The sequence below is a fragment of the Aquila chrysaetos genome, chromosome 4, assembly GCF_900496995.4.
Source record: "Aquila chrysaetos chrysaetos chromosome 4, bAquChr1.4, whole genome shotgun sequence".
Lineage (NCBI taxonomy): Eukaryota > Metazoa > Chordata > Aves > Accipitriformes > Accipitridae > Aquila > Aquila chrysaetos.
The window spans coordinates 47,534,914-47,560,479 of record NC_044007.1 but is presented as its reverse complement, the minus strand read 5'-3'; the positions used below and the strand labels follow the sequence as shown (position 1 = coordinate 47,560,479).

The 25,566-nt window shown below is 37.8% G+C and overlaps 1 protein-coding gene across 6 annotated transcripts in view; it reads left to right on the top strand.

The window, feature by feature from the left end:
• The window catches only part of ASXL3 (ASXL transcriptional regulator 3), a 136,287-nt gene that overhangs the window by 62,577 nt on the left and 48,144 nt on the right, over positions 1-25,566 (top strand). For 4 of the 6 annotated variants that reach the window (XM_030011819.2, XM_030011817.1, XM_030011818.1 and 1 more), the window contains 3 exons: positions 9,466-9,587; positions 22,275-22,392; positions 23,302-23,421. In XM_030011819.2, the coding sequence (XP_029867679.1) occupies positions 9,466-9,587; positions 22,275-22,392; positions 23,302-23,421 (360 nt within the window). Of the gene's footprint in view, positions 1-9,465; positions 9,588-12,649; positions 13,421-14,432; positions 14,809-22,274; positions 22,393-23,301; positions 23,422-25,566 lie in introns of those variants that run through there. The other 2 variants (XM_030011821.1, XM_030011822.1) reach the window with 2 other exon arrangements.

The window sequence follows — 25,566 nt, the reverse complement described above, 5'->3', positions numbered from 1 at the left end:
ACTCTTCATTCAATATCTTTGTCAATACTTTTTGAAAATTATAAAATCCTTCTTGATTGAATTTATTGATAATAAATAATAATAATGTTCAGACCCCTTTTGATTGCCTTGTAAATGATTATAGTTGAACAGCATGAATTTTTTTAGACTTCAAAGTGAAGAAAAAAGGTCACATTTCTGCAGTGGAAACCTATATTCAATAAATCAGTAAATCTGAAAAGCATTTAAGGATCACAATAGAAAATGAATTGAACATGAATGCAGTGCTTTTGCTAATTAGTCCAATGCAGTTCTTGGACTATAATTCTGGTAGTACTGATTAAAGAATATAGGCACAGTGTTTCCTTTGGGTATAGCACTAGTTAAATGATTACTAGTATACTGCATTCATTATAGCTGTAAGAAAGAATTAAGAAAAATAGGAAAGGATTTAGAAGAGACATATAAGAACTCCTGAGTGAACAAATACCTCCTTTGCTCTGGGAATTTTAATAGGGACAGTCTAGTTAGTTTATCAAAGATGAGGTGGTGACTTAATCAGTTTGTAAATATTTGAGAAAAGGTATTTCTATAGAAAATATTCGGTCTAGCAGACCAAATCTAACAAGATGTCTATCAATTAAACTTTTCACACTAAAGCTGGGATTTTTTTTTCTTTCCAGGAAACTATTCTGTGGTGTAAAAATAACATTTGATTCAGTACAAAAAACGCTTTATGAAATTCTCTGACTTGTGTTTTAGGAAAGGTCAATAGATACAATGTCTCCTTTCAGCCTTAGTACATATGATACATATGAGGATGGACATTGTTTGCACATTGTATTCTTAATTGTTCAGTTGATTGCATTTTTATTTGCTCTTGTTTCCACTGTGGTAGAATCCAGAAGCCCCAGTTCTGACAGAGTGATCAGAAATTGTTTAGCAAGAGTTTAAAAAGTGCCGCTTTAAAGCTAGCTGGAAGCAGAGGATGAAATCCTAAGCAACAGCCTCAGTCTGTTGGTGGGTTTTTAGATGATAGTCTTCAGCTTTCAGAGTAAAAACTACCAGCTGACACTCAAACAGAGAAGAATCACATTATTCCCCAGCAGGCACATTTTTTCCCAGTACAAATGCAGGCTACTGAACAATTTTATTAGCATAATAATATAAAAATTCCTCATAGTTATAAACACACAACTTGGTGAAAGCTGTTACTCCACATCAGTATTGCTAAACTGACAACTGGAATGGTCATACCTCAGGATTTTTCAGATACTGTGGAGAAATCTTTCTTTCCCCACCTTCTCCAAAGGCATATGTTAAAGAAACTCTTTACCCTACAGTTGATTTTGTTTGGAATGGGATTTCTATAGAAGCTCTGTAGCAGACTCATATCTTTTTATAAATTCCATTTCCCTCAAATACAGGGGCAGCATGTAAAGATGCAGTCAGTAAAAGAATTAAAATCCCAATTACTGTTGCCTGGGAAAATGATGACTATAATATCCTTTTGCCCATCAATAGGATGTTCTGTTCTCAAAAAGCATTTGTCCCTAGGGTTTCTGAAGCCAGGTCTAATCCATCAGCCACGGAGCACAGTTGATTAAAAAATTGTCTTCACGCAAGCCAATGGAATGCACAATGATGTAACTGTGGTGGAGGTAGCAATTCCTATGGTAGCGTGACTTCCCTCCCCAACCCAAACATAGGTTCTGTTGTTTGCCCAAATATGAGCAACATGCCTCCTCTTGAGACAGTTTGGTTTTCAGCACTTCCTAAAACTGTAAGTTTTTCTATTGCAAACGTGAAATGGCAGAATTAATTTCTTATGCAGTTTTCTTAGAAATAGTAGATGAAATGATGGACAATAGAGGATCAGATTCATGCTGTATCCTGAAATTTTGTCTTTGTAGCAACTGTGCTCTTGAACACCTTGTGCTTTTTGGACTAGGAAGCCACTAGGATAACTCCTGTAGTGAGGAATGAATAGTCACCATTGTTTGAAACCTGAGTCCACATTTAGATGTTCAGTTCCTTTCTGGGAACTGAATTTCTGGCAATTCAGGGAAACCTGTTATCCTTAGCATCTTGTCTCTTGGGAGTAATATTGGATGATTCTGCTGAATATGTTCATTGCACGTGGCAACATCTGGATGTGGGGTAGGCTCTTTTAAAAGCAGAAGGGCAGTAATGGAATAGCAGTTCGAACATAGAGTTTTGGATGACACATCAGAAAGACATGGGTTTTCACTTTTTTGTTTGTTTGGTTGGTTTGGTGTTTTGGTTTTTTTTTTTCATTTCAAGTAGTTATAAAATAAAAATACTGTACCCAGGATCAAGTTTAACTTCTGTTTGTTTCATTGCCACTGGAGGGGAGTCGTAAGAATAAGAGAAGATACTGTGGAGCTTGAGGGAGAGATCTTTCTCATCTGCTTTATTTGCTGTACAGTAGAGTTAATGAGGCCTAAGAAATTGGTGGCTTAGTGATGACAGGCTGTATACTTTTAGTGGAAAATGTTGACTTCCTTTGGAATAAGGATTCACAGTTTTCAAAGCTTTGTGAAATGTTGGGTCTCAAAAGCATGCCAAGAATATAAAGTGATTCAGTGCAAGCTACCAAGCTGATGTGGGTTTTGATGTCTTTTTCCAAAAAATACTATTCAACATTATTTATCATTTCACAGTGCTAGTATTGCTTTTCAAAAAGAATATTACAGTCACAGTAGTGCCCTTGATACATGCATCTGTTTTTGCTTGCTTTGGTGAACTTGTGCAATTAACTAACTCCCAAAGTGGTTTTCATTTTCAAGAGCTGATGGCAACAGTGGAGTTCTGAATTGTTCAGATTTTGCAAGTTGGGCTGTAGAGATCAAAGAGCGATGGAGGTGAATTACTTGATATATCTATGTTGGCAAAGCGTGACCATTTATGTCAATACAAGTATAGATCTGTGTCACCCAGAGAAAATACTGAATTTTATGGATATTTTAGAGAGATTTTGTGTGTATGTTTTCCTAAGGGAGTTCTCTGTGAAGTTTCATATCTCCAGAGTGTGTGCATGCATTTTATGCTTGAGGTAGACTCTAGTCTTTAGCATATGGTAGCAATATTAATTTGTGTTTTGTAATATGGCCATTAATAAACAATCCTTCTCATCTGCTATGGTTTCTTTAACAAAGAAGGAAGTGAACTGCTGTTGATTTTACTGGTTTGATTTTAAATCAGTATGGTCTGTCTGAAATCAGAATTAATTGTGCTATTTATTTTGGGAAAATAAGCCCCTTAAAGCACTCCAGGAATTTTTCTGTCCATCTAGTTATATAAATCTGTTTATAATTATTCCTAATAACTTTCAGTGGCAGTGAGACAGAATAATTTAAAGTTGTATTCCTATAAAAATTATTTCTTAGAAAGAAACGTGTCTTCTGATATGTTTTATATAGGTGTCATATTTCTTGGGCAGGGAAGGTAAAAGGTAATAAAAAATTACAGAGATAGCCTATAAAATTGCTGATTTTTATAAATGATAGCCTTTCATAATAATTACCAAAACTGGTCTTGGAAAAATGGAAGAGAGGAAGTTATTTTAAATGGAAGTTGTCAAAAACATTTTTAACATGCTCTTTTTGCTAAGTAATTCTAATTCTATCATTCATGTTAACACTGTCTGAACATTCACTAAGGACGTCTTATCTTCAGAAACCCAGCTGCTCTTCCAGCTCATAACCTAACAGTTTATGGCTTAATAGTTGCTTTTCCCTTTATTCCTTCACTCAGTCCTGGCCCTTGAAGAAGCTGATTTAAAGAATGGAGCCTAATTATTCTCCACTAAACGGAAATGCCTCCTGTAGGCTTAAAACTGCTCTTGTTCTCTTCTACTGTAGCAGTAATGGTGTATCCTCTTCATTTGCTTCCCAAATATTTTTCCTTCATCTGTCGCATTCTTTCAGGTTTCTTTTTTCCTCTCCAGCCTGTGGTTTATTTTTAGCATTCTTTTCTGATAAAGTTTTTCAAGCGAACATGGATCTGATAATATTCATGCATCTTCAGTGCTTAAGGACAAAGTAGTTGCAGCTTTCCAAAGTTGTGTGTAGGTACAAAGACCACTGGCTCTTCTTGAATTTGTTTCTCTTTTACTGTGTTCTTTGGTTTCCATAGCAGAAATGCCTGCTGTGTTCTTAAGGCATTGTTTTTTTCATTAGGATCATCAGTGTTCATTTCAAACACTTACATATTTTTCTGTCATATTTTCCCTTTCTTTTACTTCTGACCCATTCAGAGAAAAGCAGTTGGACCATATATCCATATAAATGAACAAATAAATAAATACAATTTTCTGTAGTCACAGACACTGTAGTATAGTGAGACTTTGACACAGATTGATTTAAATCACTAAGTAGCAGAACATGTTTTAAAGAATAAATTTATTCATTGTCTCATATTTGTATTTCATTTCCTACAGAAAAGTCAATTCATATTGTTTTGTAAACAATATCTTGATTATCCTCTAAATGAAGCCTGTATATCAATTTTAGTATTATTTTTTGCTATTAAAGTGAATAGACTGTATAAGTTATTAAGCAATTCTATAAATTAACATAACATTTAGATTTTTAATATTTGTATCTTCTACTTTTGGAAAATAGGCAATGACATCTCTTATTTACTAGATGGTTAGGTTTATAGCCATGATTTGTATCAAGCTGGTTTTAATGGAAATGGAAATTTAATTAAAACATGGAAAACAATATTTAAAAGAGCTTCTTACTATTTTAAGCTACTAGATATATGAAGGAAAATATTCATAATGTACATAATATATTTTAGAAAGGAAGTATCATTTGTTGTTAATAAATGAAGTTGACTTTCTCTAATCACCATGTCATTTTAAAATTTGTAAGCAGTGGATTTCAGTTCACATATCTATTTCTTTAATCATAGACTACAGGAAAATGTTTGGTTTTCAAAACTCTGAAGGAACTAGGTTTGGGTTGCACTAAACCAAACTAGCCTAGAGTGAGGTATTCCTTCTGTACCTGCAGAAGAGATTACAGCAATGGAAAGCTATTTATTGTTTCAGTGGGTTTCAGTTCCAGTTGCTTCACCCATTAGAACAATGCCTGTTCCTTGGTTTAACTTTGTTGTCAAAGCTTTGAAGAAACAGAAGCAAAAGAAACCAATACGCCGATAATATTTTTATGTAAATTTAAGTAATGATAGAAATAAGAAGTATGGCCTCTAATAGACCCTGTCAGAATTTCAGGGTTTATTGTTAAAAGAAAAATGATTGAAAGCACAAAATTATTTTTATGTTTATTTTTATTCCTGTGCTGTATCGTGACTTTGACATTAAGGGTTATAGTGTTGAACATCATCAGTTAGTGTTGCCAAACCTCTCTAGGATGAACTTTATCACCAAAATAAATAGGGGAGACTCTTGGATAATGTCCTAGATCAGAGTAATGAAAATCAGAATTTCCCAATTGAACAAGAAGGTAATAGGAGTTGCAATCACCCTGGAGAACAGGAATAAGTTTTTCATGACAAGTCGTGTTGCATCCTCTCTTAGGAGGTACAGTTAAGTATATAACAACTTCCATTCTTTAGGCATTTTTAAATTTCTTCTGTTCTCCTCTTGTTGACTCTGGGGTTTGTGTGCTCACACTATTTCTGGTTTTTTATTCAGTTCTTTGTCAGACTTTGCCAGAAAACAGTAAAAAAATTCTCTTTGAAAGAAAAGAGCTGGGTAATTTGAAATGTCAGGTTTTTATTTTGGTGTAGGTGTTCTTTGTCTCAGGAGCTTGGCTTTTGCAGTGATTTAGATTATATAAACCAGCTATTTTTTGTTTTCTGCTGACACTTTGCTGGTCCTTTAAGTTGGATCAATCTTTTCCACATGATGAGCAAAGTTTACTATCAAAAAAGACAACTTAAAGGAGAAGGGAAGTGGGCTAGTGCAGCCGGTAGAGTATGGGACTCTTAATCCCGGGGTTGTAGGTTTGAGCCCCACAAGTGCCAAAAAGGACTGCGGTGGGTTGACCCTGGATGGATGCCAGGTGCCCACCAAAGCTGCTCTATCAGTCTCCCTCCTCAAGAGGATGGGGAGAGAAAATATAACGGAAGGCTTATGGTTCGAATTAAGGGCAGGGAGAGATCACACAGCAATTACCGTCACAGGCAAAACAGACTTGACTTGGGGAAATTAGTTTATTACCAATCAAATCACAGTAGGATAACAAGAAATAAAACCAAATCTTAAAACACCTTCCCGCACCCCTCTTTCCTTCCTGGGCTTAACTCCACTCCCAATTTTCTCTACCTCCTCCCACAGCAGCACAGGGGGATGGGGAATGGGGGTTGGGGTCAGTTCCTTACATGTTGTCTTTGCTGCTCCTTCCTCCTGAGGGGCAGGACTCCTCACACTCTTCTCCTGCTCCAGCGTGGGGTCCCTCCCACGGGAGACAGTCCTCCATGAACTTCTCCGGCATGGGCCCTTCCCACGAGCTGCAGTTCTTCATGAATTGCTCCAGTGTGGGTCCCAGTGCGGGCTTCCCACGGGGTCGCAGCCTCCTTGGGGCATCCCCCTGCTCCAGCGTGGGGTCCTCCCCGGGCTGCAGGTGGATATCTGCTCCACCGTGAACCTCCATGGGCTGCAGGGGGACAGCCTGCCTCACCATGGTCTTCCCCACGGGCTGCAGGGGAATCTCTGCTCCGGCGCCTGGAGCACCTCCTGCCCCTCCTTCTTCACTGACCTCGCTGTCTGCAGGGCTGTTGCTCTTACATGTTCTCACTCCTGTCTCCAGCTGCTGCTCCACAGCAGTTTTTCCCCTCCCTTCTTAAATCTGTTATCCCAGAGGCGCTACCACTATCACTGATGGGCTAAGCCTTGGCCAGCAGCGGGTCCGTCTTGGAGCCAGCTGACATTGGCTATGTCGGACATGGGAGAAGCTTCTAGCAGCTTCTCACAGAAGCCACACCTGTAGCCCCCCCGATACTAAAACCTTGCCACGCAAACCCAACACATTCCACCCCTCACCTCTGTGAATCACATATTTAAGAATTATCATTAAAATCCACATTCATCACACAATCTTCACAAACTTCACTCACATCAACAAAAAAGAATTCCCCCCCCCAAAATAAAAATAGCATAATCACAACACCAAACGAAAGTGCAGAATTTACACGCACAATCTACCCCTCGTCCATTCACCACAATTACAACAATCGAAATTACCCATGATCATTCTGCTCCCTAACATCATTTGGTCCACGTTTTGCCCATTACCTCTCCCAATTACTATCCTTATCTCAAATTCCTCATGCCCCACATTGGGTGCCAAAAAGGACTGTGGTGGGTTGACCATGGCTGGATGCCAGGTGCCCACCAAGTTGCTTTGTCACTCCCCTCAGCAGGATGGGGAGGGGAGAAAATTAGATGGAAAAAAACTTGTGGGTCAAGATAAAGGAATTTTAATAAAGAAAAGCAAAGGCCATGTGCAGAAGCAAAGGAAAACAAAAGATTGATTCTCTACTCCCCATCAGCACGTGATGTCCAGCCATGTCCCGGGAAGCAGGCCTTCAGTACGCATAGCGGTTGCTCCAAAAGACAAACATTTTAATCCTCCTCCTTTCTCCTAGATTTTATTGCTGAGCAGATGTCACATGGTATGGAATATCCCTTTGGTCAGTTTGGGTCAGCTGTCCTGGCTGTGTCCCCTCCCAAGATCTTGCTCACCCTCCCAGCCTATTGGTGAGGGGGGAATGTTGGAGAGACAGCCCTGATGCTGTGTGAGCACTGCTCAGCAGTAGCCAAAACACTGGTGTGTTACCAACACCCTTCTAGCTACGGCTTTGTGAGAGCTGCTATGGGGAAGATTAACTCCATCTCAGCCAGATGCTGTAAAATCAGAACCTGTTTTGTGTTGCAGCTTCTTTGTATATTTTGACAAATCCTTCAAGTATAAGGGAAAAAAGTGACAAATATCAGTTATAAATCTTGTGACAAAATAGGATTTCTCTTATCTGCTAATGAAAATTTTTATCTAATATGAAAATTATCTTGACATAATGCCAATACCATAAAACAGAGTGTATTCTCTGTGAGGTAAGTATTTTTTTTTTCTTTCGGTGTGAAAACAAATGTTTAATTTCACATGCATCTTACGGTAGCCATTAATTATTTATAACTAAATTGTCTCTATTCTGTCTTTTTTTCTTACGAACACAAACAAAAAATCATTACAATATTTCTTCTATGAAACATTGCTAAAGGCAAGGGAGTTAGAATGGTACTTCAGGTGTCTGCTCATCCCACTGAAGGATGGGATGAGAAAACCATAGGCAAACAGAAACATTGGGCTAAAATTATTTCTGGCACGTGTCTCTGCAGCTGCTTTGAGTGTCTTCAAAGTATTCTGGTAGGTGTGCGAAGTATGGCAATCCTTGGAAAACCGTATACAGCTGCAGAGCATTATAAAGGTATGTCAAACCAGCTTTGAGGAGCACTGGAAGACAGACTTGAATTGAGTCAGCAGAGGAGAATGGAAAAAAAGCTGCTTAATTTCTGGATCCATGCTAAAGCTTTTTTAGCTGGGCTGTCTTAGGACACTAGTGAGAGTAATAGTAATGCAAGGTGTTAAGAGTGGAAAGGTTTTTGCAGCCCTTTTAGTGAAGCTTGCTGACTACCAAGACTAATAGGATCCTCCAGCTATTTTCACAGCTTTCATATCTGTTTAATAAAGCTGTTTTTTTAAAACAATTAATCATATTTCCTTTTATTTTTAACCAGGAGACTTTTTCTGTGTGTCACACAACATGTATTCAAGAGGCTGTTTAATGCAAGTACTGTAGTATTTGTTCATTAAAACATGTATTATTTAGAAGGCTGACAAGTAGCAGTGTGTATTACCTGAGAGACCAGAATTCCTCTTTGCAGATTATTCCAGTCTACCCATTAAACAGGAAAGTGTCAGTTCTTAGCTTTACCAAGAAGTACTTATAAAATAGACGAGTCTGGCTCCTAAGAAGCCATTACAATCTGGCATGAAGTTATGTATTTATAAATATTTCTAGAACACAGGGTCATCAGTGTCTCTTGTATAAATACACATTTAGACACATAATAATCCACTAAAAATGTCTTGGTGAGGAAGATAATTTTTGTCTAGCTTCTGTGTGAAAACCATAGTTAAACTATTTCAGTTACCTTTCAGGATCTGAAAGGCAAAATATGCAAGGCCTCCAGAACTGCATAGAAAGGGTATGATGAGGTATCATCAAATATTTGTGACACAATTAAATTATTTAGAGTATGGCTGGATTTTCAGCTCATCTGGACCTCAAGATTAGTTGAATTTCTTAGAGTGAGCTTTTTGTTTTCCAGGCACTTGCCTTTTTTTTTTTTTCTATCCTCAGGACTTTCCAAGATAAAGGGAAGATAACCCCCATAACAGTATTCTGATTTTTTTTTTTCTTTTTATAAAGTTTGCCCAAAGCAGACATCTGAAGAAATGTCTTCCAATCGTGATTCAAGCCTTACTAATGCACCAGTGCAAAGCAAGCTAGTATCTTCCTTCCAGCAGCACACAAAGAAAGCACTTAAGCAGGTAAGCTTGTATTGACTGATAATCAATTGGCTTCCCTTCAGCATGCATGTCAGTCTTATACGAATAAGATCTCAGCAGAATTTCGAGGCGTTTCTGAGGATTTTTAGTGCTTTGTTTAGTGGTGTATTGCTGGGGTTTTCTTCTTCTTTTTTTTTTTTTAACCGAGGGTGCAGTCCTGCTATTTATTGTGAGTTTGATGGTTTTTTAAGTGCCTTTCAAGTAAGCAGAATTGTTTATATTATCACATCCCTGCTTTTCCTATGTAAGCATTTGTGTTGGAAATTTTATGTGAGGCTTAAAATAAAAGAAAAGATTTTGAAAGAAGTTCTGCAGATAGGTAAGAACCTGGGTATACTTGCTGTTCAGTTTTTCTTTATGGTCTGTTAAGTAATTTTTCTTTCATACTCTATTTGACACTACAGTGTATAAAAGTGGAGTAGTTTCTGTTTTTTTGATTAACTTATGATTTGGATGATTTAGGTTGCATGATAAGTAGTAAAGCTTGGTAAAAGTAGCTAATTATTGAAAGCCAGATAGTAACTGAAAGCATAACAATGTGAAAATTATTTTCCAACAGTGCCAAATTAGTTCAGCTTACAGCTGAGCAAATGAAAAAGAAAAACTAAAAAATTATCATTGCCCCAAAATTATCATTATCTCCTCTCAATTTCGAGTATGTAGGAATTATTTTAGTCCTGTAAAGACTATAAAAAGTGAAATACAACTTTTCTAAAGTGTTAGCGTAATGAGATGATGTTGTTTTAATTTTTCTCATAACTGCTCTCTTAGTTATGGTTAACGAAGGTCTAGTATTTCATGGGATAGTTTATTGCTGAGTTGTTGATTTAGGCTTAAGTTAAGCAAAGCCTTTCCACATCTCCTCAAAACACTTAAGTCTTTCATGCGGTTTGAGTTTAAATCCACTAAAATTCATAGACCTTTATCATTCATATAAGGATATCTTGTACTTAGAGGCTTTGGGGCCTGGAAAGGATTGTTAGATTGGGGTATCACATCTGTTTCATCAGGAAAATTCGACAGTGGGCACAAAGCAGCTCACTAAGACTGTGGATAGTTGTGAAAAAAGTCACTTTTTGGAAACTCTTCTATACGTGTCTTTTGCAATACATGAACTTTCTTAGGGGTGGAGGGAGTGGGCAAAGGGGAAGGAGGGGGAAAAAAGAGCAAAGCTACAAATGTTTGAACTTGTATAACTGTTTAAACTCTACCATTATTCACTTAGCAGATGTATAGCATTAAGAATAATTTTTAAAAGGGCAAATTAATCAGAATAGATTAATTAATATAAAAAGTCAAAACATTGATGGAAATCTTTGAAAACATTCCCTAAGGCAGTAGGGTTAAAGCAACATCAGTAAGTTAAATAATCGATAAAAAGAAATTAGTTTTAATTAAGTTGGTGGTAATTAGATCCTGTACTTCAGAGTATGAGAGTATTATTATAGCTATCAGTAAGATGTTTTCTTTATGTACAGTATTAGACAAATGGACATTTGTATTGTGGAATAGTAGAGGATTTTTGCTTTGTTTTCTCTAAAGTTTCAGGTGTTGGTTACTGCCATATACATGCTGCAGATTTGATTTAATTTGATATTGTAGCAGAGGTGAATAAGCTTTAACAGTGATTTTATTTATAAAATTGCTGTTGAAAATTTATTCTTTCACTTTCCAATCTTTCTATTGCTTTTATGGATACATAGTACCTAAAATTTGTACAAAGAAGAACCTGTAGTACCTTTGAATGCACAAGAAACTTTGGACAGTTGTATGCAATGCTCCTCAGACTGATACTAACTTACCAGTTTCATGCTAAAGTAACAGAATATGAGCCATCATCATGCTCTCAGCAAGTGTTTATACTATATACACATATATATACTATGTTTATGTCATAATGGGGTCTTCCCTAGGTACGGCTTTTTTTCTATTACTAAACAGTCTTCACAGAATGAAAACCTACAGGATAGTCTTTCAAACAGTTTCCTACTCAATTTATTTAAAAACAGTGGGTTCTTCACATTAACTTGATCTTGTGTGTATTTGTTTTGTAATCCATTAAAATTAAAGTGAGAGGCAAGTTGATAATCTGCAGTATTGCTTGAAAATCTGAGCTAGAACTAGATTTCCTCCACTGCTTATCAGAGAATCATAGAATGGTTTGGGTTGGATGTGACCTTAAAGATCATCTAGTTCCAACGCCCCTGCCATGGACAGGGATACCTTCCACTAGACTAGGTTGCTCAAAGCCCCATCCAACCTGACCTTATCTACTTATTAACCACTTCAGTCATTTGCAATTCTCTTTAAAGTATTATATGCTGGATTTACATATGATTTGATTTTTAATGAATTCCAGAGGTATATTCCTGGGTTTAGATTGCAAAAAGAAATCTCACCTTTCCTTGTAACAGCCTGCATGTTAGGATGTTCTCATGAATCAGTCACAACACTGCATTTCTTGAGCTATGCTAGGAGCTTGGAGGAAAGGGCATTTTCTGAACCCTGGCTCTTGGTCTTGATTTCTCTCAGGTAGCGGTGGATCTGGGGTACTTTGCAGGGGCTAAGGAGGTTTGCAGTTGAAGTGGACTCTCACAATGTCTGTGTCACAGTTCAGACCTTATCTCCTCACCTTTCAAAGGCTGGGCTGCCATTTTGGTCTGGAAGCTTTCTAGCTTCACCACCTGCCATAGTGTCCTTGTTGGGAGAAATGTTTTGAGTGTTTTACCACTGAGCGTGTTTCATGCTTCTGTTTCATTTTTGAGGGAGTTTCAGTTTTGCTCTTGTACAGTATCTGAGTGTAATGTCCGACAAAATAGTTCCCCATTCATGAGGGTTTAGACAAAAGCATCTATGGTGTAGAGCTGCCTTTTATGCTTGGCTTTCTGATGGCAGATTTTACAGGTTTCTGTTTCCCTTTTGCTGTTGGAAGTGTTTGGGTATGTGTGCCCATCTGTTGCTGATCTAGTACCTTTGAAAAGAAGGTTTACGGCATGCTGTCACACGCTGATTTCCTATCAGTACTGATCAGTTCCATACTGATTTACCTCATTTTCACACTTGAGAGTTTTGGCATGCAGACCCGTGTAAGGACCTCTTCCTGGGAAAGTACTGAACTACACCTGCATCTGCTAGCAGTGGTACATGGTCACACTAGTGTGTGAATTATTCTTGCTCTGGACAAGGCTAACTCCAGTACGGACATCAAGTCATGGCATAGTATCTACCATGCTCCTGTCTGGTCCGGTTTCTGTTCCATTGACTTGAGGTGATACTTTGTTTGGAAGTCTTCGCTGTGTACAGATTTGTCTGTATCTACCAAGATGTTCTTGGAACATTTCTCAGAAGAAAAAAAGTTCATATCTGCAAACTGGCCTCACATAGGTAACACTGAGCGTGTGTGAATATCCAGGACATTGAGGTGGTTTTAGTGTCTGTTGGACTGTGATAGCCAAGTATAAGAGCACCTTGTCCATCAGTGTACCAGTTGTTTCCTGGGGCAGTACCAAGAGAGGATAAAGAACTTGAAGATGCACTATAACGATGTCTGGGATGATAGTAGACCTCCCAGACATGGAAGAAAATCCTGCCTCACTTTTGGCACTTTGGAATCAGCACCAAGAAGGGTACCCATAAATATTCTTTTGGGAGAAGAGAAGGATACTCCATTCAGACTCAGGATCTGAATACAGACCAGGACATGTCTGAGACTGTGCTGGGCATCCAGATCTCTTTGTAGAGACAGAAACTCCAGAGACAGCAGCCAAGTGGGTTTGGGAGGAGAGAAGCTCAGGAAATAAGGGAGTCTACACAAGGTATGTTGCTGCCGTGGTTTGTTTTGTTTTTTCTTAACTTTGGGCTTTGTCTGCATGCTTGGTGGCTGGGTTCATATATGTGCCACTATTTTATTCGTAAAGTGGGTAGATGCAGTTTTTTATGGAGAAGGCAGGCACCCATTAATATGATTTGTTCTTAAAGTAGAAGTGGCAAGTCCACCCCCCTTTTTTTCCAGTAGATGCTGTCAGGCCCCAAGCAGTAAGAGAGCTATGGGGAAGTTATGGTTTGGCTCATGTGTTGCTTCTGAATTATAGGATATTAGACCTGTACAGCTCCAAACAGCGTTTCAGGCTGACTTTTCTAGCACAATGTAATGATTATTAGAAACCAACCTACAACCTGAAGCAACAAGAGACTGTATTTCAGAGCAGACTGGTGAACAGTGTAATTCAGCCCTGATTTACCCAAATTCACAGGTCTGGTTTATCAAGATTTCTTTCTTTGTTTTTTTAAGGACTCAGGTGTCCAAGTGCCTAGGTTGGCACTGAAGGTAGAATCCTGATCTCCCTTGATGCTGGTGTGGATTTGCTTTCCTGTCTTCAGCTCTGGCACACTGCTTATCTTGCTTTGAGAGAAGAACAAGAGCAAACTCACCAGGTCCAAGTTAGGACTTCTTTCTTTGACTGCAGCCAGATGCAGGTTATGTTGAAGCATTTTGCTGTCCATAGAAAGTAATACAGTATAAGTCTGTCTGTGGTGTCTGTCCTTTGACTCACTTGAGCAGCTACTCACTCACATGTTCTGATAGAAGCCCGATATATTTGCCTGCCCTCTTTTCCCTTCCTTGCCCACAAAGAAACAAAGGTGACAGAGGAGATCATTATTATTATGTCCTTATCACTTAGAATTTGAGCACAGGGTGTCTTCCTGAAAGGCTCTGAAAATCCAGTGTGAACTGAGAGGTATTTTTTGTACTGAATTCCTCAGTATAGAGAGTTTGCTGCAGTTTCTCAGTGTCTCTGTTAACCATTTTCTTATGTTTCATTTCAGATGCTACAAATTTACCAAGGCCACAGTTGGAGAATTCTGGCTCCCTAGCTGAAGCATTTGATCAGATGTCTGGCAACATAAGCGATGATTCTTGACACATTTTCCTGTCAACAAATGGAAAACAAGGAAAACGTTGCTTTTTGACTTCTAGAGAGACATGGGAAGGGACAGTGGAATTTACAAAATGCATTAAGGAAAATGGAAGTTCGAAGATGAGAAACTAAACTGATTTTCTGTTTGCCAAGACAAGTCTAGGGAAGAGGACAGAGAAACTATGGCAGGGAGACTGCATAATGGGGAAAAGAAGCTGGAAGAGCAAGAGTTCCAGCAGGAGCTCTTCAGGGAGTACATGCATTGCCCGAAGGCAGGCTGCACGGTATGTCCCTCTAAAGGTCCCTATGCATGGGCAGCATGTACCAGCTGCTCAACACAGTGCTTTGGTAAGACGCAAGACAATGTTTATGAGACTTTCTCCTGGGTCATCCACATGGTCCTCAGCCCTTACCTGTGATGGAAAGAAAGGGACAGGAATCCACACAATCCCTGTATTCTTTTTGTACTGCTTTTTAGTAACTAGCCCCCAGTTGCTGGGGCATTCTTCTTGTTTGTTTTTCCTCTGGGGTTGTTTGCATAGCATGCTTTTTGCAGCACTCCTGCATGTTTTCTGTTTTAATAAATGTATTTTCCAGAATCTCTTACTCTGAGAAATAACTAAGAAGAATTTTAAAGCAGCTTTAGAACTGTACCATATTGAAGTGTAGTTGCCCCTCTACCTCACCGTAGGACAGCCCCTTGCTTAAAATACGTCCTGGTATGAACGTTACCTTTGGTTAAATCTACCACTGCTATGTAGTAGAATCTCCTTGCCAAATATAGGTCAAAAGCACTCTCTTTGTTCTGTTCTGTGGATGCAGTTGCTTGTTCCAAGTCTCAATCAAGCTGATGATAGTGGCCTAGTTTGAAGCATTGCACTTGTCTAATAATGTTTTTCTTTAAGTAACCTGGGGAACTATTTAAGATGGATTGGTCATTGCTACTGTATTAATGACAAATATCATCACTGGAGAGGAGAGTCCCAGTCAAGCTTTCCCAATGATGTTACATGATTTTTCCATACAGTGGCAGTGGGTGTCTAAGTGAATATCTTCTTCTGGGCCGTATGAAAAGAACAGCTTTTGATTTGAATAGTTATAACACGAAATTATACCCAGGTGAAAATGAATCGTGCCTTGATTTTGAAGTGCATCCTCGAAATGGTTGGGCTTTTCAGGGAAAGACATGAGCTGGAACAGCTCACAACTCTGCAGAGCTCTAGGAAGCCCCCTACAAAATGCTGACAAGCAGCTGTCTACAAATGCTGTTCCAGGAGCTGTTGGGTAGGTCCCCAGAAGGCTGTGTGCGCAGGGTGTGTGGGCATGTGGCAGAACCCAGGCTGAAACAGGATGTCTGGCAGAAAGGCATTACGCTGTAACTGCTGACATGGGTGCAATGTAAATTGGTGCACCTGTTTCTCTGAGAAGTAATATGGCAAAACTTTTTATCTGGAGAATGGTAGTCTAGCCCTGAAGCCCGCACTGTATGCTTTGGACTGTATGCACTCTATACTTGTGCAGAGTAAGATTGCAAATTTGACCTAATGTAAAATGTTGATTACAGTTTTAAGATTTTGTATTGACATTGCTATCTTTATTTTAGCTTGTTTTTAAACTGCTTTCTACAAACTGTTTCCTTACCTATACGTGCTTTGTTGTGCCAAGAAACAGATTTCCCCATAAAGCACTTTTCAGCTGATAGATATTAGTTTAATACTATACAAACAATTTAAAAAAAACCAACACTTCTCTTCGGAAAAAAGTGTCACTGAGTTGATGCATATGCCATCATCGTCCCCTTCATGCAAGTCAGAACAGACATTGAACACATCACATGTTTTTTTTGTCCTTCTCTTGTTTCTGTGGTCGGGAAAGCAACAAAAATGTTTACTTTGCAGTCTATCATGATCTGGAGCAACTGTAGCTGTGAATGCATTATTGTAATCCTGTAGAAGATAGTGCTGGCTTGCAGGTGTACAGACACGCACGTAAATACACACATCTCTCTGTCTCTGCATCACGAATGTCCAAGCACTTTAGTTCAATGTTGGTTAATATACAGATAAATGTTCAGTTGTTAATGTATATGGTAGTTGTACAGAAGGACCCTGACCACTACTGGGACCTAAAGAACAAATAAACAGCAAGAAGTTATTTTTGTTCCAAATACAGATGTAAGTGTCACAGGGTAGGAGGATGGCATGGGACAAGAATAGATGCTTGTTCAAGACGTTACTAGCAGAGTTTGAAAATAAACCCTAGGTCTCCAAACTTCTAGCCTAGTGTTCTACCACTACTCTTCATGTCCAAATGATTGATTGTGTACACTTAACAATAGTAATGTTACATTTGGTGTGCAAGTCTGGCTGAAAGTAAATTAATTTGCTCTATGCTTTGGAAATGGCACTTTGTACTTTGTAGCTGTTTCCATAGGACATCTTTATTATTGTTTTAATCTTATGTTTGCATGTTTATAACTGAGTACTTTTAATGTATGTTTAATATAAGAAGTAGTGGAATCCTGAAAATAATAATGTGTTTATTCTTCATGATTTATGGTGCTTACTGTTTTATTTTAACTGCTCTGTGTATCCATGAAACAGGTTGCCACTGAGAAATTTTAATTTAATAGAGATATGGGAATTAAAGGCTGACTAAATTTTACTAACAAAATGAGGCTGAGAGAAAGGACAAAGGCTGAATTTTATGGTGGTATTAAGTGAATCAGTGATAAACTATAAATCTGTTTCATCTTTACCAATTTGGGATCCATGACCATGATGTAGAGTTGTTATTTATTTTGTGCAATAGACTTTTCTCAGTGTATTGTAGCTTGTGTTTTTCACATGGCAGAACGGAAGAATTCTATAGCTTTACATTTCTGATCCATAATGTGTGAAATTTCAAAGGTTATGTTTCATGATATGAGTTTCAGAACGTAGACTTGACATTTATGGAACAAATAGAAATCTGGGACAATGTTGCTTAATGCAACCAAGTGTTACATATCTTTGTTGTTAGTAACTTAATTTTTAACAATCTCAGCATGTCATGCATTTAAGCTCAAATGAAAGTGGTTTTCTGCATTAATGGTTTATCTGTATGCTGCATTTTTTCATTCTGAGTTGAAAAGATGTGGGAAAGAAACATAATAAAAAAATATCCCAAGCAGCAGTAAAATCAGAGCATAGAGCTTGACATTTTGCTTCTGGTGCTCTTTTGGGGATGTATTTTTTCCCTCTCTTCAGTTACCTTTTAGTTTATATTGTTTCCTTTCATTCCTACTTCAGAGATGACTTTATTAGTTTTTACTGAAGCGTCAACCATTTTGTCACATGGGTGAAGAAGTCTTTACTGTGTTAAGATCAACTAAATATGAAATGATTATTCTTAAGAACAGATAATGGTATTCATGAAACCTCCAACACACTGCTATACTCTAGCAGGGGCATAAACTCCCTGAAAAAGAGAAGGAGACTTGCTCTTGTCACCTCTTTATAAAAAACTGCCTGGAATTAGATCGCTCTTAATTGCATGGTGCTTTTCTTCTGCCATTTATCTTCAGAGTTTGTGTTTTCTTAATACTCATCTTTTTATGTTATTTTTGAGTTCTTTGGTTGAAAATGGATTGATAGGTTACCTAAAGATTTTGGCAATAAAAATAATTTCATTGAACAAATTAATTATGCCAAGCCCTGTATAATGACCGTGGCAGTGTTATTCAACAGATGGTCACAGGTTCATTTTTATGAATGGGAATATTGGGAATTCTCCATACTCATTATGTGCGAGAGATTCACAGATGTCCTTTGCAAATCTGCTTGTGAAAGGCTGGATGTAAGTACTATATTTTGGTGGTAATTTTAAGAGGGCTTTTAATGATTAACTTGTATACCACATGAACTTTCATTTTCTTTCTCTCCTTTTTTATTTACGTGCTGTACAGATAGGATGGTAGTAATGTTTTACAGAATACTTCAACAGTGATCATTTCTAGTAATTTACAACTTGCAGGTTTTTTAACTCAAGCATTTAGCACTAAGTGATTGAACAAATTTGAAACATAAACTTAGAGTTTAAAGAAAAATATACTTTATGTAAGCTATCATATGTGCTATATGTGTTTATCTCTTACTTTCTGTGGTAAAAATGACACCTTATCATTTGGTAGAATCATTGGCTCTTTCTTGTAGATCTGTAGGAAGCCCAGCTAGGAGGTTATATGTCTCTAAATATGGATGAGATGCAAAAGGCTGTCAGTAAAAGTTGTCAATGTAGTTTGTGTTAGTTACTGTTTCTGTATCTACAGTCAGGTCTGGAACCATTTTTCTTTGGAATAAATTATCAAATTCCTCATTTTCTAAAGTGCTAGTTACAAATTTGACTCATCTACTTTGTGCTTATTCCCTTCACCAGAAGAGCCAAAACTAGAGATTTATTTGGTCATGGTGACTAGGACAGTGCTAAATTAGCTTGGTGCACTAAAAGCTCAATATAGCAAACTGTTTGGTGTGTGTTTCACTTTGAGTAATCCCATTGACTTTCCAGCTAAGTAGAATTAATCTTGGGATACAAGATTCTTGTCTTATCCTACAGTAGTCTTGTATCCTAAAATTAATATCCTTCAGGCTGAGTGTAGAGAAGTTATATATTCGTCCTCAGCAGAGACTGCACAGAGTGTCTTTGGTTTTTATTTAACTCCTTCTGGTGTTTAGCTTTACTAGTGACTAGGCATCAGTCGGCAATTTCTCCCTCTGCCGGGTTGCTCCTAGTGTTGTCTTGCAAAGACTTGTCAATCCAAAATTTCAGACCCTGCAGCTTTAAATTCAAAGGAGAATTTAACACAAAATTGTTGTGATTAGCTGGGAATAATATGTCCCACTAAACAGGATGACTGAGCGAAATCTCAGCCATCTCTTTACCCTGCAAATCAAATGTTAAGATTATTTACTTGATGCTTTTATACCCTCTTCCCCTGCCTCATATCTTTCCTTTGACAAATGAAAAGATAGAGAGGCATAGGGAAGATTATTCGTCTATTTTCTGGGCAGTATAATTCATTGGTACTTTGTGTTAAAACTTTGACTTAGATTTTGATGCCCACATGGTTTTAATTTTTTTTTCGATTTTACAACCTGTATTTCAGGTGTCCATATGTGTGTAGCTTTACTGTCAGCTTAAGTCATCCCATACAGACTGATTTCCAAACTTGACTGTGGGCCCTGCGTGGTGATCGGTTCCTTGCGTTATGAAGCTGGAGGAGATGGGGGAGGGACTGGCAGTGAAACAGTGAATGTTAGGGAAAGAAACCCTGAAAAGCAAATGGGTGTCAAAGGGAAATGGTGCCTTTAAGGTTTGTGCTTGATCCTCACATGCTGAGGTGCTTAGCCTATAGCTCAAAAGTGGGCTATGCCTCAAAGTAAATAGTTCTGGTAGCAACATTTGACTGCTCCCAGCTGGGTTCCCTGCTCTTGTGGCTCTGGGTGTCCAGGGAGTGCCGGGATGAGCTGCGCTGTCTTGCATTAGTGCTCTGGGACCATGGGGTGGCCTGTGCTTCTTGGAAGTGCCAGATCAGTTGCATAAATGTGTGCTTAAGGCCCGCAAGTGGCCTTGCTGTAACACAAAAGAAGGTAAGTGGTGCACCTGATAAAGAGTGGGTACCGCTGCCCTCGCTCCAGCAGCATCTGTGTCACCTAAGGTGTACAAACACTGACTACCTGTCATTGATGGAGGATACACTGCTGCTCACTTTCTCTCATTCGTGGGAGTTCAATCTAAAGCATTGAAAATCAACTGTGAGGCTTTGCAAAGAATCTACCTTTGTCACAGTGGCTGTATAAATCATTAAAATGGTATTTCCTTATGGATGCTGGCAACAAGGCTGTGGTCCCTGGTAGAGGTGGAAATTGTCCTGAAGGGTCAGGAGGAGGCTGGAGGAGAACATGAGGCATCGTTTGGGCTCTTACTCATTTGTTTACCGAGGATGACACTGAGGATGGATATTCTCTTTGCTCTTCATCAGGCAAATCAGGCTGTGGGGCACAATACAAAGTTTGGGTTGTGGTTATATTGGTATGCTGTTAGCGCAGAAGTTGGCTGTCTTTTCAGTTAATTTTTAGTGGGCTATTTGTTACTGTCTTAGTGGTATTACTATTAAATAAGGATCACCTGGTTTGACACTGAGGGTGGCAGGACTGTGCACTGAGGGTTGTTTTTGGAATTTTGGGGAATTTTGGAGAAACATTAATATTTTGAAATTTTCTGTCCACAAGTCTGGCTGTGCTTGCTTAATACTAGTATGAATTTTCTGTCCCAAAAATGTGTGAAGTATAGGCTGTTCTTCATGACTTTCTGCTTGCTTCTTTGGTTCAGTGCAAATCCAACCAGCTTCCTCTCTTTGTTTGATTTCAAGTGTTCTAATTTGCTTTTTATTGCACAGTGCTTATGTGTCTTTTAAGAAGTGTACTATAAAAGGGGTTAATCAATGAAATAGCTTTTGTGTGGCTTGGTGTATTTTATGTTGTGTAGTGTGTTATTTAGAGGAATAGAGTGATATCGATTTCTTTTTTTCTCCAGAGGTTGTTTTTTTTTTTTTTTTTATTTAGCTATGTGAACATTTTGTAAAGATTTTACAGATTAATTGAAGTTACAGACTTAAACCTTATAAGGCATCAGTCATTCATGCTCATAAACCTACAGGGATAATTCATATGAAATATGTTCCTTGTTGATACAGTATTACTTTAATAAATCCCCCCCAAGATCATAACACAAATCACAGTTATAAAAAGACAGTCCACAGTAAGATTGCAGAAGAATAGACAGGAGGATAGGAGAGATCTGTATTAAGCCCAGCCCATTCTGATTAATTCCAGAATTTTAATGCTTGCAAATGTATTGATTGGCAAGTATTCATATTTGTATGTTTTAAGATCTTTTGAATCAGATATCATTTTCCATATAAAACAGTCTGACAGGTATTTGCTATTTCTAATCTTTAAATATTTTGTATTACATTATCAACCCTGCATTCGATCCATTTATGAAACACAAAGCACTCCCATTTGTAGAGATTTATTCTTGTATCGTTTTTCCTCAGATTTGCCAGAACACCATCATGTTCGTGTTCTGAAGGTTAATGCCCAAAGTCAAGCAGACAGAAGCCAAGTGCTGCAAGGTTTCCAAGATTAGGACTGATTCCCTTCACAAAAATAAATGATTCCTGCCATGTTCAGTGATTTTGTGCAGCACTACTCACGGCTGAGTGAGTGCATCAATACTGTAGTCCTTACATGCTGTACATACTGATGACACTCTGTGTTAACTTGATTGACTGAGCAGTATACTGGAGAGGATGCACCTGCGAGAGATGTGCAGACATATATATTTTTATTCTGGTTTTGAAACATTTATTTTACATTTTTTTTACTTGGAAGTCTTAGTTTCACATTCCATGGGTTATCATGTTGTGCTGTTAAGGTAGAGCAAACAGTTATGTGCTTCTTTGTTGTCAAAACTGTATTGGAAAATGATCTAAGGTGCATCTTCTTTCTCTTTATAACCAAAAGCCTGATTTTATATTTTAAAGGAAAATGACATAAAGGGGGCGAGCATGAAGTCTGGCAAGTCAGTAGCTATGTAAATTATGCTTATTTTAAGAGATTCAGTTTAATGGTAGAGAAATGTCTCATGTAATTCACTTATAAGCATTATTTTTTTTACATTTTATGTTTTGTTATCGTTTTTGTAGGCTTTAAGACAACAGCAGAAAAGAAGAAATGGAGTCTCAATGATGGTAAACAAGACTGTTCCTCGTGTTGTTTTGACACCATTAAAGGTGTCTGATGAGCAGTCGGATTCACCTTCAGGTAAATAGCTAAAGGACCGTTTGCAAGATCAGCTCTAGTCAGAGCCTTCCTCTGAATCAGCTGTGTAGCATACAGAATTTGGAACTGCTGAAATAATATTTCCGCTTGGTGGCTTTGTTTAACGTCTTTATTTCCTTATCAAATCTGGTGTCTCAAGGATGGAGATTTTTCTTTAATAAAGAACTGAATGCACACAGTAAAATGACGATTGGTAATAGCAGCAGCTTTAAAGGAATGCAAAGTAACATTTTGTTTGGCTCTGGAACTCTAATGGAGGACCACATGCTGGTATTCAATGCCATAAAAAGGGGAGACGGAAAAAAAAGGCAAGCTTCTCTGTGAATGTGAATTTGTGTCTCAATTCTGCATTGCAATACTCAGATCCTTTTGTTAGCTTTTCTTCTTCTGGTACCATGCTTATCACTGCAGCATAACCTTGACCTTTAGTCTGGTGGTTAAGTTACTTCATTTTAAGAGATTTCTATGGCTATGTTTAACACAAATTGACAGTTGTATTTCCAGGCATCTCTCTTCTATAAATGTTTCTTCACAAAGAAATGATCTTTTTTCGCCTTTAGATGGCTTTACTGCCCTATAACTTGAGGTTAAAATATTTTTAAAGATATCTCTTGGGCATTATAGGAAAACGCTATTTTTATTAGATCAGTGAACATTTTTATTGAATGCAGTGTTCAGTAAACTTTAGTTTTCAGCACTTAATTGATTTATTCCATTTCCTCTGATGATGAGGAATCGTATTGTGACCAGAAAGGTGTATTGCCTTGCAGCAAGTAGAGTCAATTTTTTTTAAAATCCTATTTTTGTTTTGTTTACAGTGTAGAGGGTGCTGGGGGGATTGTTGGTACAAATGCATCAGTATCATGTCTGGGGGTTTTATTTTTTCCTAAGGATCTGAATCTAAAAATGGTGAAGCAGATGGTTCTGATAAAGAGATGAAACATGGGCAAAAGTCTCCAACTGGAAAACAAACAAGCCAGCACTTAAAGAGGTTAAAAAAATCTGGTTTAGGTGAGTAGGAGTAAAATAAATATCTTACTTGTTATTGTAATACTGATATTTTTCTAAACTCTGTGATGTCTTTAAAAGTTTTATTTTTCTGGTTTATCTGTCCCTTTTTCAAACTCAGCAGCTGACCCTTTCTCAAGAAGGCATCTTTCTTTCTGGCTAACTGGAAAATCCATGGGCATTTTTTTTTCCCCCAGAATGCTTTTCTGTAGTTGCTTTTTAATGTTTGACAGACCTAAGCAACTGCAGGCAGAAAGGTCATTTAGCAGCTAGCTTCTGATTGCTGCATTATGATTTTTTGGAGGATGGGGGCGGGGTGTAGCAAATATTCTTTCTTCCTGGTAAATTTGCTTGCAGTCTAATATGCATTTATTCCCAAAGATAATAGCATATTTGCTTACATACCTGCCCTATTAGAAGTTAACCTTCTTTTCTTCTTTTGCATTATTCCATGTCATATAGAGATTTGGCATATCATTTTTGGTTGATTCTCTTTGGTTGATTTGTTTCTTCAGTTAGATCCTTAATTATTTTGAAGCTACACCTCTTGCAGTGGTAGATACAGTTTCTGGTTTTATTTTCTGTGGTTTTTAGAAAGATTCATGGATAATGATCTGTAATTAATGAAGAATTTTCTCTGAAGAGATGCTAAGAGTAAATTCTCAGTAACTCCATGTGATAGGCAGATTTTCCTGCTCTGCATGAAATATAATTGGAAATATTCCCTAAGGAGCAGAAAATGTAGTGTTCACTAAGACTCTTGTCTCGGCTAAGTGAGGTAGAATAATTACATAACTTACTTCATTTTTACAAAGGACTTTTTGCATTCAGCAGACTGCTGAATCATTTAAAGAAGTATTTTGCAATGTGGCCATACTGGAAAAGTTAGCAAACAAGCATTTTGTAGTGGCTGGAATGTCCTAAAATTATTTAATGTCTGTCTTTGTGGTGATAAGATTGTTCTTCTTTAATAATGATCTGTCCTAGTTCTATTTTATATATAGTGATTCCGTAAAATATCTTGAAGGTACTTTACTTCCTAAATATCATAGGTTGGCTGTTAAATATACCATTGCCAGTTCCTAGTGAACTGTTTCCTGCAAGTCTTATTGTATCACAGCCTCCCATGAAATTGTACTTCGTTTGATATATGATCTTTCTGCAGATTATTCATCAATCTCAGCTGGATAGCTAGTTCTCTGTGTTGATCAAATGGCATTATTCAAAACCGAAAATACTCCTTCAGTATTACGACTTTTGCTATGCAAAGATATGTTCAATTTTAGATTATTTCCTGTAACTTTTCTCTACATTTAAGACTGAGATACATAATTTGATGTATACATTCCTCCCCATCCCCAGATATTTCATCAACTGTTGGCCAATGATATCAAATGTAGAGTGAATTCATTAGAATTTTTGAGGATTTCAGAAAAAATCCTCTGGCCTTTTGGGACACCACAATTGGAATGGGGGGAACTTTGTGTAAGGTTTAAGGGTTTCTGTTCTTGTACCTGCTGAAACATTTCTCTTGAGACATAATATTTCTTGGGATACTAATAGAACAGTTGTTGAGCATCTTTGAGAATAGGTCCAGTGTTCTATATAGTGCACGATTCAGTTCCAGACATTGTTTGATTGTCTGAAACTGCTGATCTGCCCAACATTCACTGCACATTGTGTTTGGTAGACTTTCTGAACTCCCATTAAGTATGACTTTTTACCATTTAGTTATCTGATTCTGCCAACTGTGTGATTTCTATCCTTTTCTTATTTTGATTTTTATACTTTGATGTAGAACTGGGGTGCTCCCATCCTTTTCATAGTCAATTCTCTGTGTTGGAGACTAATCTCTTCTTTTCCAAGGCTGTAAGTTTGAGTTTCTCTCTCATCTTCCAGGTTCTATTTCTGATCTGGGCCATGATCCCCCCAGACTGTGGTATATAAGGATTCAAAATGTCTTTCTCTGTGGAAAACAATATAAAAAACGTTGGCATATGTTTTGTTGTAAACTCCTCTCAGAGTTACAATTAGCAATGCAGTAGTGGCATATTCTTGTCGTATTCCACAGAACTACAACTTTCCATGCTACTCCCAAATACTTCGCTAAATCTGATTACAAACTTGAGACTTGCAGTAAAGGTCCTA